Raw genomic sequence first — 20,194 nt, 5'->3', positions numbered from 1 at the left:
TACATCTATATTTCTACAGTAGCCCAGAATGGACAAACCAAACACTGGCTCTAGATAGGATATTCATGATTCCGCATTGACCACTGTAGTTAGAAGCTCCCACGAGCGTTGGAGCATTGGAAAAACACTGATGTTTTTTATGTGAAACAGCTTCATCCATCGTATTTACCAGTTTAAATCACTGGGTCTGACTGTTTTGTAGAAGAAGAGATCTCTGCGGATAATTCAGTTTATGGTAAAAACCTCCAGGTGCTGGGTTTGGAACAGCATAAGAGAAACACTAATTTGTAACATGACACTGTTTTATTCAGTGTTTTAACTAGTTTTAATCACTTGGTCCATTTGTTTTGGAGAGGAGGAAGCCTGGATAATTTGGCTTCTGATAAAAACCTCCTGAACGTCTGGATCAGAAAAAAGGTGAGCGCACATTAGCAGGTGCTGGGTTAGCGGCCCATCTCTTGCCCCTTTAATACTGCCAGATTTTCCGCGAATGTTGGGCCGTTTTGCTGGCAAGCTGCGAGCATTTATACACACAGAGCCGGACTGGCGAGTTGATCCGAGGTGCCCAATTTTCTGCCTCGTAGGGTAGTCATATTGGCGGAAACCTTTTAGTTTAAAAGACCGAGGTGGCCTTCTGCAATGGGAGGGGCTGTTGATGACTTGTGGGAGGAGCTGTTGATGATGTCGCACGTTCGACCCACTGACGGTGGATAAACAGGAAACAGCTGATAGCAGGAATTAGCGAGCAGCTAGTAGCAAGAGAGAAACGCAAACCTGACATACACTGTAAAGATGAGCAACTGGGGAGACAAGGAATCGCGCACCCTCCTTGTCCTCGCAAACGAAGAGGCCATTAACCATCAAATGACGGGAACGATGAAGAACGGGCCGACTTATAAGAGAGAATCGCCGAAGGACTGACCAGCCGCGGCTTCCCTCGCACGTCACACACTGAGCTACATGTTTTGTTGCTTGCTCACGCCCCCCATTGCCCCGAAAAAGGCACATTCTGTATAAACAAAAGTAGGCAGGTGGCATTTTGCTGCACTCCCCGGTTTTTTTTTATACTGCCAATGCTGAAAGAAGACTGATTTGGCTTTTCTACAAATTTGCACAATTCCTATTTAAAAAGGGCTTCTGACGTGTCGAGCAGCAACTGAGAAACACTGATTTGTGACGTGAAACGGCTTTATTTAATGTTTTTACCTGTTTAAATCACTGTGTTTGTGTTGCAGAGGAAGAAACTTATGTGGGCAGACACTGGAGAAATTCTAACCAGTAGAAGTTTCAGCAGGTTGCAATTTGCAATCCTCACCACTAGATGCCATTAAATCCCCTTAAATCTTACAGACTGTTCCTTTAAAAGACAATTTCAAAATGCCAAAATTTGGTGTAATGAAAGCTGAAATGACCACTTTTTGTCATCAATCATTAAATCACATCATCTCTGCTTTTGGATGAGCAAAATGCATTTTGCCTTACTAATGTGTTTCCAGTGCAAATGTGAATGCATTTCACCATCCCAATGAAACAGTTGTAAAAAATGTGTGTGTACATGTGAGCTTCCATGTGTTTAACACACAGATACTAAAAAAGGGTCGGGTGAGGACAGCCTATATTAGGCAGCTGTAAGAACACCTGTGCTGAACTGTTCTCATGCTGGAAAACTGAGCCGAGCCATTGTATCCATGTCCTCACACACTCACACACACACACACACTGACCCACTCCCTCCTTGTATTTTTGCCTTCCATACACAGATTCGCTCTCTATTTTCCCTCCCCGCCTTGTGGCCACACACACACACACACACACGGACATCTGTCAGGCTTTCACACAGAGTGGAGAGCCGGATGTTTTTTTCATCTTCACTCATTCCCCTAGAGTAGGTGCTTGAGAAGTGTGACTTTGAAAGTTTTTGTGTGTAGGAGTGTGTGTTGGTGAAAGAGAGTGAGGAAGTGAAAAGAGAGGGAGAAAGAGAGGGAGAAAAGAATGAGCACCCATGGCGCTTGTGTCTGTGTGTGTACGGCTGGAAAAAAAAAAAAAAATGCAGTGACTAATATGTTTGTCAGCATGAGACAGCGAGAGACAGCACTTTCTAGACTCCCACTTTGGGTAGTTTACAAGAAAATCTGTCATATATTTCTCAATCCTCACCGTCAGCCCACCCTGCAGCACTCAACCCTTGTAACTCCTGACTGATCATGCAATGTGTTCCCTCTCTCTTTCTTTCTCTTAGTCTCAGTGAGTCACTCACTCTCTCTCCATATGTTGCTGTGGGATCTGGGAAGACTTCAAACACGGGGAGGAAGAGACAGAGAGACAAAGTGGGAGAGAGAAAGAGATGGCGAGAAGGAGAGAGTGCTTAAAGACAGAAAGAGAGAAGAAGAGGGTGAGAGAATACTGCAGCTATAGACAGAAGGCAGAGAGACAGAGTTTGGATGGTGTGGGCTGTTGCTCCCCTTCATCTGCCTGCCACAGGGAGCGAAGTGAGGAATGGCCTCAGCTCTGATAAACGGACTAACATGTGATGCCTATCTCCCATCTCCCCCTGCCCTGCCTGTACTGCTGATCTATGACCACAAGGATGCTCACACACACACACACACACACACACATGCATGACATACTGTACTTATAAGGGCCTTCCTGTTGACTCTATAAGTGTAAATGCATACAGAATACATTGCGAAATGAATGCTATCAGATGAGCCACACTGTATCTGGAGGTGGTCCGACTTGCATTGTAATTGGATAGCAGCCAGGGGTGAATTTAAGTTGTAAGAAAAAATCTTTTGAAAGGTCACTTAACTGGCAAAAAGCTACAAATGATCTCTCCTCAGCAAAAGATAATAAGAGCTCCACTCTGCCCAATTAGACCTTTAAAGGGACAGTTCACCCCAAAATCAAAAAGGCATATTTTTCCTCTTACCTGCAGTGCTATTTATTAATGTAGATTGTTTTGGTGTGAGCTAGCAAGTGTTAGAGATATCAGCTGTAGAGATGTCTGCCTTCTCTTCAATATAATGGAACTAGATGGCACTTGGCTTGTGGTGCTCAAAGCACCAAAAACATACATTTGAAAAACTCAACAACGTCTCTTTCCAGATATCATGACTGTTTACTCAAGATAATTCACAGACCGTGTTGTGAGCAGTTTCATGTAGGGACTATTTTTTTCCTACAGAACTGCAACCACCAACCGTATCACTGCCCAGAAGGAAATGTGCATCTACTCATGGATGGGAGGCTTTTGCTCGCGACAGTACAAGATACAAACATTAATGGTTTCCTTTTCCGCTGAGATGTAACATTAGCTAGCTCAGTGGTGCTAGGCGAGCTAGCAGTAGTTGCATGCTTCTTCTGAGCATCGATACGGTTGGCGGGTGTAGTTTGGTAGAAAGAAAATAGTTCCTACATGAAACTACTCACAGTAAAGCCTGTGGATTATCTTGAGTAACCCGGTCATGATTTCTGGAAAGAGAGATTACTGTTGAGTTTATCAAATGTCTTTATTGTGGCACCACAAGCTGGCATATCTCCAATACTCGGCAACAATCTAGGTTAATAACGCTAATGCAAACAATCTCTGCTACAAGCCAAGCATTACATATCACCCTCAACTTATCTTATTCTTTCAACTGGTGATCACTAGCACAGAAAAGACAGACACGTGTAAGATTCTTCTATAGGATAACATAATACTCTTCACCCTCCCCTTTTTCTTCTTCCTTTCTTCTCTCCTCCTATATATGGTACCCTTTATTCGTTTCATGTTTTTCTTTGATACACGTTGCAGGAAATTTGAGATAATAAGGCTCTGCACATTTAGGTCAAATACTAGTATATAATGATAAAGCCAAGCAGTCAGTAGACCTTCATTAGTACAAATCCCTGAACTCATAATGGCATCAAATAGAGAACACCTGTTTCTTTTTTTGATGCGAGTGCACATGGGAAATGTTATTCACAAAAAAACCGATGATCAGTCAATAAAGAAAAGGAACTGAAGTGAACAGAGAGCCTTTAAAAAATAGGCTTTATACTTTGGTATTGTGTCTTGAGTGTGGTGAGCTTCCCGAAACACTAAGTTATCTGCCATATTTTACAGGAGAAGAACATGCAACAGGGTGACGACTCTGCTGGAATGAGGATTAAAATGTTTGAATAAATCCATTTGTTTCAAATAAACAATAAAATATTGCAGCTAAACGAAACCTTATTCTAATCTCAAACCTTAGCTGAGGTCTTCAACCTGAGCTGATTAAAACCGTAGCCTCAATTCAAACCTTTATCTGTGAAGTTTGGGAGCTAATCAATTTGTAAAAATGTCCTCAGTCTGAAAGTCAAAATCTCAGACAGGCTCCCTAAAGTATAGCAAAACAACAGCACATAAACACACACACGAACAAATAAATGTCCACACACGATTTACACATTCACACACACCGCCTTGAACTGGGACTGTTAAACCTCGGCCTCTCAGCCGTACTGCCATGCCTTATCACAGCATAATGTGAAACATGAGAGAGAGGTGGAGGGGAGGAGAGGGGGATAATGCCGAGGAGGGATTTCTCTCTTACTGAGACAACAGGAAAACATTTAAATTGAGGTGAAACAGACGCTACCTGTAGCTAGAATTGAACGCAGTGACCGTGCCTGTGTGGTTATGTTCAGCTTGGCCTCTGACTGAACCCTCCACAAACTCTGTCTTTATGTTAGTTCCCTCTAGTCTGTCTATGTCCCTCCTGGATTCATAAACCGCAGGATAGGCACAAATTTTCTCTTAAGTTCAAACAGCTTCAAATTGCACATGCACATATTTTGCGTCAATTTCCACCGCCCTGGGAAATGGCCGTCTAGTTGCTTCTTCCTATTGACTTTGTATTAAGCTTGCTTTTGCGTTCTGTCTTAACACACAAAGTGGCCTAGATAGCTTCTAGGTTAATTTTTTTTTTTCCATGAAAATGAAAGCTAAAATCATATGGAATAGCCAGTGAGTATATGTGTGTCTACATGCGTGAGACTAGTCATGTCTGCTTAAACTTACATTAACATTTAATTATTCTGCATTAGCAAATACGTAATTGCTGCCTTGATGATGTTTTTTAATCAACCTAAAGAGGAAAACATTGAGGTAGAACTGGCAAACTGTTCACTGCCACTGGACATCCCTGCAATATATTCATTCTGGCAACCAAAGCCCGGACGAGAATTTCATGGTTATATTGAGGCAACTCAAACTGCTTGGTCAAAGTTAGGGAGAGATTGTGGTCTTTATTAAAATATCAGGAAAGTTAATAATTGCATACAGTATGAGATAGGACACACTTTTTTAATACTAAATCAAAACCACAACCTTTCCCTAAACTCTACCAAGTGTCTTTGTTACCATAACCCAACAATATGTAGAACACAGGACTTAAACCCAGGTGTCAGGTATTAAAGTATTGTGCTTTGTGTACTAAAAACTCACTTTAACCTCCTTAAAAGAGTAGGTTTGGTATTTTTGTAACCTGGACCCTATTTTCCCATGTTGTTGTGTGTTTGCAGTTAACCAGTTTGTCTTTCTGTTTTGTTTTTGTTTTTTTGGTGTGTCATATTTGATGCCATGGACAGGCTGGAAACAGTAAACAATAGAAAGCAGCATGGAGGCCAATGAAAACTTTACAGTGGTTACTTCTTTTTTATATCTATTCCTTTTTCAGTTTCTCTTCTGAACTCGGTGCTGGCCAAGTCTGAGCTGCTACCCGAAATCTCTATCACCAAACCCACCAGACTCCTTTTAAATAAACAGTCATTTTAGCATGTGGACAGCCAGCATATTTTCACATCTAACTGGGTGAATCAGGGGTTTATTTCAAACAAACCTGAGTTGGTGATTGCTGGAATTGTGGTAAGATGAACCAAAACGGTTTTTGTGAGTTTTATTTTGTTTCTGTCGACTTTGAATAAAGTGTGTTTTACCATGATAAAATTCATGTTTATTTAAATGGAGTCTGGTGGATTTGGCAAAATGGATCCTTTCCAAATCGTTGTTAGACACTTACAATAAGTATCTGAGCCTGACAGTGGCAAAAACAAACACTTTTAGTGGTTGTAAACTGACGGTGTGAATGTGCACCAAGTGTTTACATTGCCTACAGTGGTCTTGCTCAATGCGGCACCAGTTTTAAAAATCATTGTTGCCATTGTCACAAGGGAAAAAGGGTCCATGTAGAAAAATACCAAACTTACCCTTTGATATGAGCGTTAAGCAGAATATAGATGTCACACTTACTGGATGGGAAAAATGTAGCTGGTGGATGTTATCCAGGTAGCAGTCGTGTTTCCTCCAGAGTGTATTTGGAAAAGTACATGAGTTGTATATAATCATGTTTCACAGCAGGTAGGATCGGTGTGACAGGGTACGCAGCTATTTTAAGTTTCAAAAGAGAGTGTGTGTTTAATGTAGAGTAGGTAAGGGTAGCAGAGTAAATACAGAAAAGGGACAAAAGGGGTGTTTCCTCCATTTTGATAGTGTAGGATTTTTCCTTTATCCTTATTACACACACAGCCATCTCACTTTACCTCAAGTCAACTGAGCTGACCCTGTCAATGTGCGGGCCTGCGAGGGGGATGTAGCAATGTGATTTAGGTTAAACACGCTTCACTGGCTTATAGGTGTTAGGGCTGCTGAACATGTGATGGACAGACACAAACACACACGGCTAGTGTAATAGTCCACCAGCCCCTTCCCAACATACACACCCACACAACAACACAAAACCCCGCACAGAGAGCATGTGTCTCCTGAAGGACAAACATTTCATCTCTCCTGGTCTCCCCTACCTTGCAGTTTCAGCACAACTGTCAGCCTCACTGAATGTGTGTGTGTGTTTGTGTGTTCACTTTATTCCATATAGTCCAGTCTGAAGTGCTCCTCGGCCCGTCTCCTCTGTGTGTCCTTCCCAGTATAGCTGGTTGGTAGCCTATGAAGAGACTTTAACCTTGCCTCCACATGTTGCTGATGAATATGTTACCATAGCACTGTATCCAATTTCTGGTCTCTGATGTATGGTGGGAATATACGTGTTCAGTGAGGCGTTTGGCTTGAGATGCAATTTACATGACAGCGCCTATACATCCGGGGGCAGCATGATCGATATCTGGGGTATTTTTCTTGTCTTTTTTTTTAACAGCGCCATACCTTAGAGTAAATACAAATGACAGGCAGCAATGGTTTACATAAAGCCAGATGTTGGCAACTTCTCAAGGGGGCTTGTGAGTAGGGTGGGGCCTGTTATTGGAAATGCAATTACCTCAGAGGTAAACGCCTTGTTTAGACCGTCATCACAATGGAATGGAAAGAGTTTAGTCGACTGGGATTTTGTTTTGGCCATATCTGGGTCACCTGGCTATCAATTCTTTAAGAATAATTGTTGCATTTGAGGAAGTATTGGATATTAACTTGGTTATTCACTGAGTTTGTAAATGTCAACACAAAGGAGTTAAGGCAGTATGCAATCCTTCAATTGAGGTTGGAACATGAAAATCTCTAAAAAGTGTTGCTGCAGTGACAACTGTGCCCTATCTCAGTACACCCCTTGCCACTACCACTTAGTCTTTGCCCCTCTGTTTTGCACACTCATGTCTAGGGATGGGGTGTCCCCATTTTTGTTGGGTTAGAGGGGTAGGGCGAAGCGGTAGGGCTACATGGGCCTCAACTTCAAACCAAGTGTTGGCTACAAACGTGACAAAAGAAACCCACAACTGGAGACGTGGGGTAAAGTAATTATTACCGGGGATTTTAGTCCCGTCCGAACGCACCATGTCTGTAATCATTACGGATAATGTCAGTAAAAATTACGGCGACTTTAATCTTCTGTAAAACGGTGCAGAGAAAATACCTCGGGTAATATCAATCCAGTGCGAACGTATATAATATCAATATAATACATTTTATATATATATATGTCGTCATGTCCTGTTTGCAACCATTTTTCCACGTTTACAACTACTTTTCTGTGTTTTTTTGATGATGGAGGCGCTTGAAGAAGCATTCGGTGTTGTCGGCAGTCGTGATAGTGGACATTCTTCTAATGATCGCATAGCCCTATGTGGGAGACCAATCAGAAAGGTCGAGAAGAAAGCACTTTTCAGAGCCACGAGACTTCTGGTTGTGTTAGGTAGGCCTAATATAAATCCATATTGCTAATCGTTGTGTACACACAATCCTGATCATGGGCAATATTTCATATTCGGCTAATCATTAATTATTATTAACACATACGGGAAGCAACGTGGCACGCACATGCCGACAGGGAGGTGACGCCAGGGCGCAAACCAAGTTACCACTCCCATCTCTGGTAGAATTATGGAGATTTCTTGTCCCGTGTGAATCAGACATTTATATTACAGACATCCTGTGGTAAACTGACATTAGTCCACATCCCTATGTAAAACTAATCCTGTCAGAATAGTACTATATTTTAATGTTGTTTCAATATATTATGGTCATTTTCTTTATAATATGCATAAGAAAAAGAAATCACTACAATGCTGATGTCTCAGGAGCTAACTAGCTGGCTAGCTAATGTAAGATTATACATGCTGATTTGTACTGGACACATTTTGCATTTTGACCTTCACTCCCACACCTTGAAAATAAGTGGTAGAGGTAAAGATATAAAAGGGGATTGGGCCTCGCAATGCAAGTATGAGAGCCAAGAAAATATAGCTGTCATTTTGTCAGCTGAAAACTTTAGCTCAAGCTTAAAAGCACTTTATGTTGTTATACTCATGAATTTCTCTGTGCTAAAAGACTTTTTTAATCTGTGGATATGGGTGGATATATTGTAATTCCTCTTAAAAGAAGTGCAAGTACAGTTTACCACTTCCAGAATATGGTACTTTTATATGCTGACTTTGTAAATTAAAGGGATCTTGTGCCAATTTTCAACCAGCTTTGTATCTTTAAAGTGTGTGTAGTATGTGTAAATAAACGTACAAGCTCCCAGATCTCGCTGCTCATTTGCCTCATCCTGTGGATTTTCACTGGCTGTTGCTTCAACTACAGACTGTACTTCCTCAATTTTGTATACCGATCACGACCACGAACACAAAGAGTATAGAAGCTCAAGCTCAGGCCAAATTCAGATCGAACAGTAAGGTAATGCTGATCAAACATGAACCAAGATTCTATTGCTGTGTTTCCTATTCCTCATCTAAAATGTTGTCAGAAACATATTTTAGCTTACTGTTTATCTGTAACACGAGATCGTTTGTTACCAGCCTACTGCTATATTGTTCTGGGGCAGGCAACTTGCATTGGGTTACCTACCAGTGGGAGCATTTGTTGATCTGATGCAGCACAGTGCATTCTGGTATTTGTAGGTTTTCTACCTCTTTTCTCTGTTCTTTTCTGGTCACATTGCACCAATTTCAAAAGTATTTACGTCTTTCTACTGCACAGACAGCCCAGTTTTATGAATAGACCATCTTTCCAACAGTGAAATACTTCTTTTATAATCTCTAAGGTTCATTCTTGACCTTGGAAATTGTTATTACAAGATCTAAATATTTATTAGAGACTGTTCGTCACATGATAAAAGGTGGTTGTATATGGGGTGCGCACCTGCATCTCTCCACTGACTCCTGGTTGATGACTTTGACCCCTTCCGAGTTGGTGCGCAGTTGAAGAAAAATCAAGTTGGCTTATCACGTTCAACACTAGAGACCGTCCCGAACAGAGACAGGAGTTGGGATGGGGCTGACAGCTCAGGATTAATCAAGTAAATGGACTTTGTGATAAGAATTTCGAGTTAAATTGTAAATCGTGATTTGTCCTTGATGAATAATAATATTGCTGAGTTACAGTGCACCAACTTTTGGTCTTTTGGTCAGGTTGCTCTATATGTAGCACCTCTGTTGTGTTGGCAGCTTGATGAGCAAACCAATGAATTGTTTGTCGTAGAAAAGACTCTTATCTCATGCAGAAATACAAACAACATTCTAAGGAACTAGTATGGGGTGAGGTCTGCACCCAATGTAAGATTGTCCTTCAGTTGCGCAAGAGCAGAGGCGATCCCAGACTTTGCGGAAACCCCAGGCAAAGAAGCCCACTAAGTTCCCTCGCTTTTTGTTTGACATCAAAATCCTCCGCTCTTGTTTTGTCAGTCAACCCTCCTTACTCTTGTGATGTGATAAGTGAAATCTGACTCCTGCTTTGTGCTGTGACTCTGCTGTGCTTTCGCATGCATCAGAGACTTTTAGTTTATTATTGCGGCGACCTTTATCCCACTATGTATTGATTAAACAAAAAAAAAAAAAGCAAAATGATGGTGGGGATGGTGGGAAAGTATTGTAATCAGTGTATGCCTGCACATCCATATAACACCAGTATTCTAACTACAGAGGCAAGCCTAGTTTATCATTGTCATTGCAAAATGTGCCAATATCATGCTATTGCAGGCCCCTGTTCCTAATTTTTTTTGGCAGGCCCCAAACATTTGCCTGATATACTTCTCCTGATGGTGCACCCCATGTGCAAGAATAAAGAAACTCTTTCTCTTTCTGGAACATGTTGAAGGAGAATGGTTTTTGCACTGGTGTAACATCTTACCTCGCCTTCTCTGTGCCACGGCCTCCCGTTCTGAGGGTACTTGCTCTGGCTCTGGCGTTTCTTCTGCCCTCCGTCAGCAAATTTGCACAGCAAAGGCTCCGTGGGAGCTGCAGAGAGAGAGAGGACAAAATCATGTTAGGGAGGCCTTCATCCTGTGACCCATCAGAAGGACAGAAGCCCTTTTGAACTGTGTCACATTTCTCCTCTTCTACCGTCGCTCCCTCCTCCCTCCCTCCTCTCCGCCCTCCTATGGAGCTCCTAGAAAAATTCCCAGACCGACGATGTTGGCAGGCCCTCCCTACCCCAGCCCAGGCTGGCAGCCCATGAAAGAGCATTGCAGGGTATTGTTGAAATAATAATCACAGTAATCGCTCTTGTAAATACCTCTGAGATGGTAATGCAGGACCGCTCTGTAAGCCAAAGCTTTTTTTTTCTCTAGAAGGCGTTTCTGTTCCTGACGCGTAATCCCTCCGTGTTTCACTTTAACAGCCATATTCTCTTTTATTTGAAATGTTAGGCCTTTTTCCACACCACAACCATCAGTGCAAGCATCTCACTGGGTGGTGTTGTTTGAGTAGAGGCTGTCACAGATATTAACACTGCTATTCTTAGAGTGAACACTGGGGGCAGTCTAACCATTTCTGACATGATAAGAGCAACAGTAACAGAGGATTGACACAAGTGCCTTCACTACAGAACTTTAGGTGTCTAGGTGACAAGTGTCTATCATCAACCAGCAGGAAAACATGACATGAAATAGCTGTTATTAATCTAATTAAAAAAGAGGAAAAAAAGGCCCTCTGTACTGTGACCTCATCTAAGCTGTCTCTGTATCAACAGCCTTTTGTGTGCATAATTGCTGATAAAAGGTTGATGAAAGTGTTGCGATGACCTACGCCTCTATAAAGATAACTTCTCAAAGGGCACTTTCTCACTACTTGAGCTGCAGGTGAGCACCAACAGAGACAAAAATGGATTCAGGTGGAGGACTCTCCTGATGAGATACTATAAAGGAGAGTGAGAAAAAATGTGAACGAAGACAGGCTCAGTGAAAAAAGAAGAGAATGAAAGGGGGGGGGGGGGGGGAGAGCAGAGAAAGGAAAAAAGATCTTAGTGAGCTTTTCTCGTGAGAAACGGGTGGCTCTCTTGGCTGGAGATCTGGGGGTCTTAGCAGTGTCCGTCCCCTTTTCAGTCTGCGTCAGCGAGATCGGAATCTCTCTGGAAACAGACCGTGGAGATGAGAGAGGGGAATGGAGACAGTTGGATAAACTAAAAGAAACATGGGAGTACAGAGAGAGTGAGAGAAACAAGACAGAAAAAAATAGGAGAGTGAAGCAGATAAGAGAAACAGGTGAGTGACCGTGGGAGAGACAAGAGGGGAAACAGAGGCAGAGCGAGAATCTACACCAGGATCAAACGCTCATTCCCTGTGAAGGCTGTACAGTTCAGCAGCAGTACAGTACACACTGAGCCAGTGAGCTTGTCCAAACACTGAAGCGCTGCTGCCCTGCACCTGGTGGCTTAGAAGGGACCTGACGGCTCTCCTTGTCATCGCATTCACATTACAGGCCTGGCAGCTCGTGACACGGCCGCTATGTGACGACACAGGCCAATGATGGGGCTGTCTGCAGGAGGTGAGCAACGGGACTTTTCATCACGCCGTGCCAGAGATGACACCCACCGGGAGAATTGTTGATGCTTTAATCTCCGCTCCCAGATGTTAGAGGCGCTTGGGCCTTGATAATAAGGCAGCATCACAAGACAGGAGAGAAAGAAGCGCTGTCGGGGATTGACAGGGTAGTGACAGCAATAAAACAACCTGGTGTGAAGTGAACTCATGACGAGGCAGGCTTACAGTTACATTTAATGGTTTAGGCGTTAATGAGCTAACAAGATCGTTTGTCTACTCATTTACATTTCTTCCACATTTTGATAGAACCATTTTTTATCAAGGTGTGCAGTCGAGACACATGAATTGGACTCTAGTCACAAATTAGATGACTTGAGACCTGACCTGACAAAATAAAAAAAGACGTTCAATTCAAAGCAGCAATGACTCATCACTTCTCTTGGTTTTGAGCCCTTGGCCTTGAAAATACTTGATACCCTCCTCCAAGAACACTGATTAAAACGCACCAATTCCTTTGCCTTCATTCCTGTATCAACTAACATTAACACTATTTATTCCTGGGAAGTTCACACCAGTCTGACAGCATCCAATCAAGTTGTAGGAGACAACCAGGAAAAACCAACATTCTGTTACTGAGCGCCAGTCGGAAAGAAAGTATACCAAAGATGATTTTGTTCGTGTACAAAAACTATGTGGTGGTCAACAAAAAAAACAAACAAAAAAAAAAACTTGTGTTATCCAAAACATGCAGGTCGAAAATTACAGATGGAGACAAAACAACTTCCAACTTTGTTCAACATTTAAAGCACAAAGAACAGTAAGTTGAGGCTAATATTAACAGTTAGCGAGCAAATGCTAAGCTAATGTTGGCTAAACTAAGTAACTTTTTTATTAAGAATATATGTATTAGATTTATCAAATACAACACAGAACAAATAGCTCAGACTTGACATAACGAACAAAATAGCTATAGCTAAAACCCTCACCACCCCCTACAACATAGCCAAATAACAAGGCTACAGGATGACTGATTGACAGGAAACCCTTGTAATGAGGAAGGTGACAGCGTAAGCCCAATGTATTTTAAGTAAGAGTCCCAAACCTTGTAAAAAGCATCCATTAAGGAGTGAAGTATCCTAGAGATATATTCATTGGGACTGTTTTTTTAGAGCAGCAACCTTGATCCAAAAGAGCAAAAAATTCTTCCTGGCAGCGAAAGTCAAAAGACTGAAGAGCCTCTTGTGTTTGATATTTATAACATGACCATGTGAGGACCAAGTAGGAGGCACATAGGGTCTAATTCTATTTGAACACCAAATATAACGCACAGTTCATCCACAACACTGGACCAATAGCTTTGTAGCTTCACACGTAAGCAGAAACAATGACTGCAGCTGCCAGTGTCAGAGTTACAGTAACAGCAGAGTGGAGATTCATTAGCATCCATTTGATTTTTGAGAGCAGGGGTTACTTTTTAAGAAACTTGTTTTAAGGAACAGATACAAATTTTAACAAGCATTCATGATTTTTTTGAGATTAATATACTATCACTTTGTTGTTAAAATGGCATTATATTTGGACAAGACACATTGTGACCTGTTTTGTACTTGAAACTCTTGAGCGCATAGACTTGAGACTTGCAAAACAATGACTTGGTGCCGCCTCTGATATCTGCAGTAGGTGTCTGAGAGGGTTGTGGCACTAATGGCGCTAACAAAAAATGTGTGTGTGTCGCTAAAGGGCTACTATAGGGCCACACACATATTAATAAACTTCTCTAGAAAATAAACTTAATGTGTTTATGTGGCTGTAGGGTCTACTATGGGACCAAACTTTTCAGAGTCGGCCCAGGAAAATGTTGTCGGGCAGGCAGAGTGAGAGAGACACTGCAGAAGAAAAACAACAAAAGCTCTTCCAAACCTCTCCTCTGGCACTCTGGGAGATAATTAGCTATCGGAGAGATTTGGAGAATCTGACACAGAGCACGCTGACGTTACCCCTGTGACTACATCCCCAGTTCCCACAGCGAGCTAGCCAATTTGTTTAAGACTCCAGCCCAAGATCAACAGCCTCATACCACCCCACCCACCCTGTGATCACACTCACCCCTCTGTAGCCCTGACACACACACACACACACACACACACACACACACACACACGCACGCACACACTCCTCCTGCCCTTAAAGTCTCTCTGCTTTAACCCCGGAGAACACACAGAAATACCCACAGACACATAAACACACAATGCAAACTGCTGCCAGCCTAAAAACCTTTCTTAGACCTCTCACCACACACCGTCATCACTGGCACAGCCCAGAATAAACTAGGCCACTGGCTGTTCGTACCAGCTTGCTGATGCTGCGTCTTTAGGTCACAGGCTCCAAGTACAACACATTTCACACTGGCTCCAGTCGCAGTATGTGTTGCAGGGGGTGCTTGAAAAAAAAAAAAAAAATCAGTTATGAACCAATTTGCTGCCCTGTAATGATCCTAAATCATGGGAAAAATACATAAAGTGCTTTTGGTCAGAGGTCAACAACTGCTGCTAACAAGGTGCTCCATGGGAACTCCTAATTGTTTTTTATGTGGGTTGCCGTAGGAACTGGTAAACATGTTAACGAGGGGTGACCGCAGACATTCGCACATGGATGTGTGCAGTGTGTACACACTAAGACCAACCACCCTCATAGACTCAAATAGGAGAGGAGCGGTGCTAGACAGCCTACTGAGAGTAAGATGTGTGTGCTGCTACCCTCATTTGATCACAGCCTCGGCTCAATCACACTCCAGACTGTGCATTTGGCTCTGAAGAGATAGTCATGGCTTTCTGCTCATCAATAGACACATTACCGCCCAGTAAAATGAACCAATAAGTGCATGCAGATGTACTTCTGTGCAAGACAGTGCAATTACAATAGCCATTTAAATTGAAGCTTGTTGCAAGTTTCACTTATTAGCGCAGCGTTGCAGAAGTAATCATCACTGTTAGTGTTGTTTCCTATGGGCAGGCATCTGGGGGAAATCAGCCCTTTGTCTGCAGAATAACAGCCATCGCGGCGAGAACACCAGATCTCACCATTCCCTTTCTTTCGGAGATCTGCAGACAAAGAGAGCTCGCGTGTGCGGCGGATGGTCTCGCAAGGCCGGCTGAATAACATCTTGATCCATGAATGCAAATCAGCACATGCATTATAACACATCAACGTCAGCACGTCATGCATTCATTCGCTGCTCAGAATTGGACTGTACATCTGTTTGGCCTGAATGGTGAAATCAATGCAGGAATGCCCCCGAGCTGCAGAGGGGATGGGTAAAGGGGGTTTCGCTCAGTGAAACAGCCAGCTTTTCACCATCAAGACATCTACAAAAGAGGCCTCTCACAAGGGCCCGCAGGCAAACTGGGCTGGCCTCGCTTTGCTCTTGGTGTGTGCAAAGCCCCAAAGAGGCCGAACTGTTCAGTCGCATGTACCAAAATATGTCAATCTGAGGAGCTTTGCTGAAAGGAAGCTTTCCACTGGTTGGTTAAAGGTTCCTACAGGTTCTTGGCTTGAAGTTTCATGAGCTAAGCATCTCTGAAAAGTCATTTGGATGGCTCACTGTGTTTTTATGGCAAGGACATATTTGCTGGGAACAGGGAAAAGGAAGGAGGAGGACAGTATTTTATTGGAATTCTGCTGTACTCTGACGCTGCTCGAGGGGATCTCTAATTGGATCAACAACTGTCTGATTCCCATCAGCCAGCTTGACCTGTCTGCCCAGACTGAGGAGGATGCGTCTTATGGGAAAGAGAGAAACACAGAGTGGGAGGGAGAGAGAGTAAAAGACATGGAAAGACACAGATACATGAGGAGGAAGGGAGCGCAAGGGACAGTGTTCTAGAAATAGATAAAGGTGAAGAAAGCCAGGGTGTAGTTATGATAGAAAACATATGACAGGACAAATGAGACGGGGCATGCAAAAACTAGCATATACATGTGCGTCGCCATTTTCAGAGTAAGACGGGGAAGCACAGAATGGCCGCCAACCAGGAAGGCAGGAGGGAGCAGCTTCTCTACGGGGAGGGCTTTGACGGATCCCAGTCGATAGCTCTCACAACTGCCACGCTGGCCTCGCATCCTTCAGCGTGGAAATGAAGACAGTCTGCCAGCCGTTTTGCTGACAGGGACGGCACACATGGCTCAATGACACGGCCCGATAAATGGAGCGGGGCGCTGAGAGGAGAACGAGACAAAGAGGGGGAAGGAGAGGGAGATAGATGGAGAGTAAGATACGGTGTCATAGAGAGACAAAAAGACGTGGGATGACGGTGACGGAAAGAGACAGAGGGGATTCAGCGGTGGCAGAAGTGACAGTCTGGTTTCCCCCCCTTACGATCCATACCATATAGATGAGTGAGGAAGATTAGTATAGGGAGAAGGATGTCAACAACGGCTTGCTACTCGCTCTGCATCCGCTACACATGCTCTATGGCTATTGATCAGACTTTCCCCATAGAGGGCTCCTACAGCACGCCAGTCGGTACAGGCCTGAGATGATATTATGGATTACGGGAAGGGAAGTGGAGGGAAGAGCCCTGGATGCGGGCGGTAGAAGCCTGATCGATGAGCTATTGCACACTTAACAAGAGTAATGTTATGTAGGGAGTCTCTGACATGCTAATCCATCTCTCACTCTCTCTGTCCGTCTCCCTCGATCGCATCTCTCTCCATCGTGGTTATGTGCTGTCTGCCTATTGCTCTCCTCATTTCTTTTTTGCTTGTTCTATCTATCTATCTATCTATCTATCTATCTATCTATCTATCTATCTATCCACAATTGAGCTGACTGAGCCCACTCCACATTCAGACAAATAAAGCTGATGGATGGGATGAGCTCCATGTGTGTCTGGCACACAGTCAGTCTAAAACGAAGCAGACAACTACAATTGATTGAGACCATCTTATGGGAACGGGAAGACTTAAGACTCAAAAACATGCACGTTTCTGAGAGGTAGGCCAGGAATACATTGATGTGAAATGATCTCACAGAGAAAGTGAGGACTATTCTGCATAAACACAGAGCTGTAATTATTTTTGCAGATGAAAATACGGCTGCGAGCATTGAGTCTGAATTAATCTGCTCTTACAGTAAAAGCGAGAGCAGCAAGTGCAGCGCCAAACAGGCGGTGGGTTCCCAGCTGCTAGCCAACTCCTGTGTGAGAAGCTCTGAGGTACCAGTTAAACGAGAAATTCATTTTTGCTTAATCAGCTAATTCCACTTGCCATTCCTGACGCTGAGGTTGCCATGGTGAGTAAACAAATTACTAAAAACAACACACAGAGGTACGCGAGTGAGGAGAAGTTAGTGCGTGTGTGTTTGCCAGCTCTAATGAGCGGCTCACAATCCTCCATCCATATATTGAAATAACATTTATACAGACAGTCCTCACCGCATTCATCCCAAATGGCATAGCTGAGTGTCGCTGGTTCCTGTAGTCTGCTGCAATTTTAAAGTGGCCGTGGCAGATGTTTCTAATGCTGAACCCACACATGCTGCTCCACGCTGCCAACATCTCCGCTGCTGCAGTCGGTCTCAGTATCAGCGGCCTGCTTTACACAGCTGGCCAGGGTGGCAATTACAAGAAGCCGCATTGTGGTCGCTTCGAAAATTGTAAGAGTACAGTATAAGATTGAAAACACTATTTGCAGAGTGGGTTTGAAATAAGATCCCAGCTAAGAAAACACTACAATGTGCAGCAGGCGACGTGACGTCAAAACATCACAGACAAATCTAGGAGTGAGCGAAGTAGACTGGCTGTTTGGTTTGGAGGCTCATCTTAAGGTCTTCATCACGTCTCTGGACAGATGAAATATTTTTGTGGCACATTTTCAGCTGTCTTTGCCTTACAGTAACACTTACAATATGACTCGGCAGCCTGAGAATCTTCCCCCTCAACAAAAGCTGGTGACGTAGACAAATGAAGTTCCATATTAACTTCTTCTTATTTCTCTGCCAATCTGATTGGATTGGAGAGACTAGAACATTTACAGCACAGTTTAAATCATTACTGTAGGTTGTTCTTAGCCCAGAAACAGTCGCCAACTCATGTTCACATTACAGTAACTGATGTATGCACTCTGGATGAGCACAAGGATCTTTGACTGAAATCATGCCTGACACACTGAATTTATGTTGCTGCTAACCACAGGCAGATGTCCAGAGACCACTGTCTGTGATGTAGTGAGAAAAAAATGACTGAAACATTGTGAATTGCTGTATGAAAAAATCCTTAATCCTAATTCAAACTGGTGAAACTGTATCCGTCATGCAATACTGGAGAGCTGGCAGGCAACAGGCTTTTTTGTTTATGCTGCCAATACATTGTCAATACAACAGTGGTGCCCCCAAGTGAGGGCCAAGGGGGACCATGGCCCTCTAAGGCAGCGGTATCTTATAAAACTATACAGCGTGAGGCATCCATTGGTACCAACCGTGGTGGCATAACTTGACGGAAGAGGGCGAAATAACTAATAATAACTAAATTAAGCACAATTTTGGCAGGGGAACAATTGGCATGACCATTTTTAAAGGGGTTCCTTGAACTCTCACCTCAAGATATCTGAATGAAAATGGGTTCTATCCGTAAACATGAGTCACCCCTATACTTGCAGAGACTTGTTTCCAGTAAATGTTTTGTCCCTTACAATCAACATACTCCTTCATACTAAAGCTGTGTGTTGGTCTTTTTTAAGGAAAAAGACAACCAGCCTAAAACCTAAAACCTCAAAAAAACTCGTTGAATTTGAGACAAGGGAACTGGGAGTGGTAAAATACTTACTCATTTTTGGGTTTTAGGACAACAAATTGCTTAACGTGTATAGATACATAACACATTAAAACACTCAAAATGTTAACTGTACCAGTGTTAGTCTTTGCACATCAGATAATACCTGAGTATATCAGTATATAACCCCTTTTACACTGCCAGATCTTCTGCAAAGCTGCGAGCGTTTAGACACACAGAGCCAGATTGGCGAGTTGATCCGAGGTGCCCAATTTTCTGCCTCATAGGGTAGACATATTGGCGGAGCCCTTTTAGTTTAAACAGACCAAGGCGGCCTTCCGCCACAGGAGGGGCTGTTGATGACTTGTGGGAGGAGCTGTTGATGATGTCGCACGTGCGAGCCACTGGCAGTGGATAAACAGGAAACAGCTGATAGCAGGAATTACCGAGCAGCTAGTAGCAAGAGGGAAATGCAAACCTGACAGACACTGTAAAGATGAGCAACTGGGGAGACAAGGAATCGCGCGCCCTCCTTGTCCTCGCAAACGAAGAGGTTATTAACCGCCAGATGACGGGAACGGTGAAGGACGGGCCGACTTACAAGAGAATTGCTGAAGGACTGACCAGCCGCGGCTCCCCTCCCACGTCACTGTTTACGTCACATGCTCAGCTACACGTTTTGTTACTTGCTCACGCCCCCCATTGCCACAAAAAAGGCATATTTTCTATAAACAAAAGTAGGTAGGCGGCATTTTGCTGCACTCCCCGATTTTGTTTTTATACTGCCAATGCTGAAAAAACACTGATTGGGCTTTCCTGCAAATTTGCACAATTCCTATCTTAAAAGGGCTTATGATTCCTTAACTCTCCATATTGACAANAAAGATGAGCAACTGGGGAGACAAGGAATTGCGCACCCTCCTTGTCCCCGCAAACGAAGAGGTTATTAACCGTCAGATGACGGGAACGGTGAAGGACGGGCCGACTTATGAGAGAATCGCTGAAGGACTGACCAGCCGCGGCTCCCCTCCCACGTCACTGTTTACGTCACATGCTCAGCTACATGTTTTGTTACTTGCTCACGCCCCCCATTGCCACAAAAAAGGCACATTCTGTATAAACAAAAGTAGGCAGGCGGCATTTTACTGCACTCCCTGATTTTGTTTTTATACTGCCAATGCTGAAAAAACACTG

At 43.3% G+C, this 20,194-nt stretch overlaps 1 protein-coding gene across 8 annotated transcripts in view; it reads right to left on the bottom strand.

Annotated features, from left to right (window-relative positions):
* The window catches only part of rbms3 (RNA binding motif, single stranded interacting protein), a 381,273-nt gene that overhangs the window by 54,790 nt on the left and 306,289 nt on the right, over window positions 1-20,194 (bottom strand). For all 8 annotated transcript variants that reach the window (XM_050035272.1, XM_050035279.1, XM_050035274.1 and 5 more), the window contains one exon: window positions 10,604-10,710. In XM_050035272.1, coding sequence (XP_049891229.1) covers window positions 10,604-10,710 — 107 coding nt within the window. The remainder of the gene's footprint in view (window positions 1-10,603; window positions 10,711-20,194) is intronic.

The sequence above is a fragment of the Epinephelus moara genome, chromosome 22 (assembly GCF_006386435.1).
Source record: "Epinephelus moara isolate mb chromosome 22, YSFRI_EMoa_1.0, whole genome shotgun sequence".
Lineage (NCBI taxonomy): Eukaryota > Metazoa > Chordata > Actinopteri > Perciformes > Serranidae > Epinephelus > Epinephelus moara.
The sequence above is the reverse complement of the archived record's forward strand: the minus strand, read 5'-3'. Positions and strand labels throughout refer to the sequence as shown.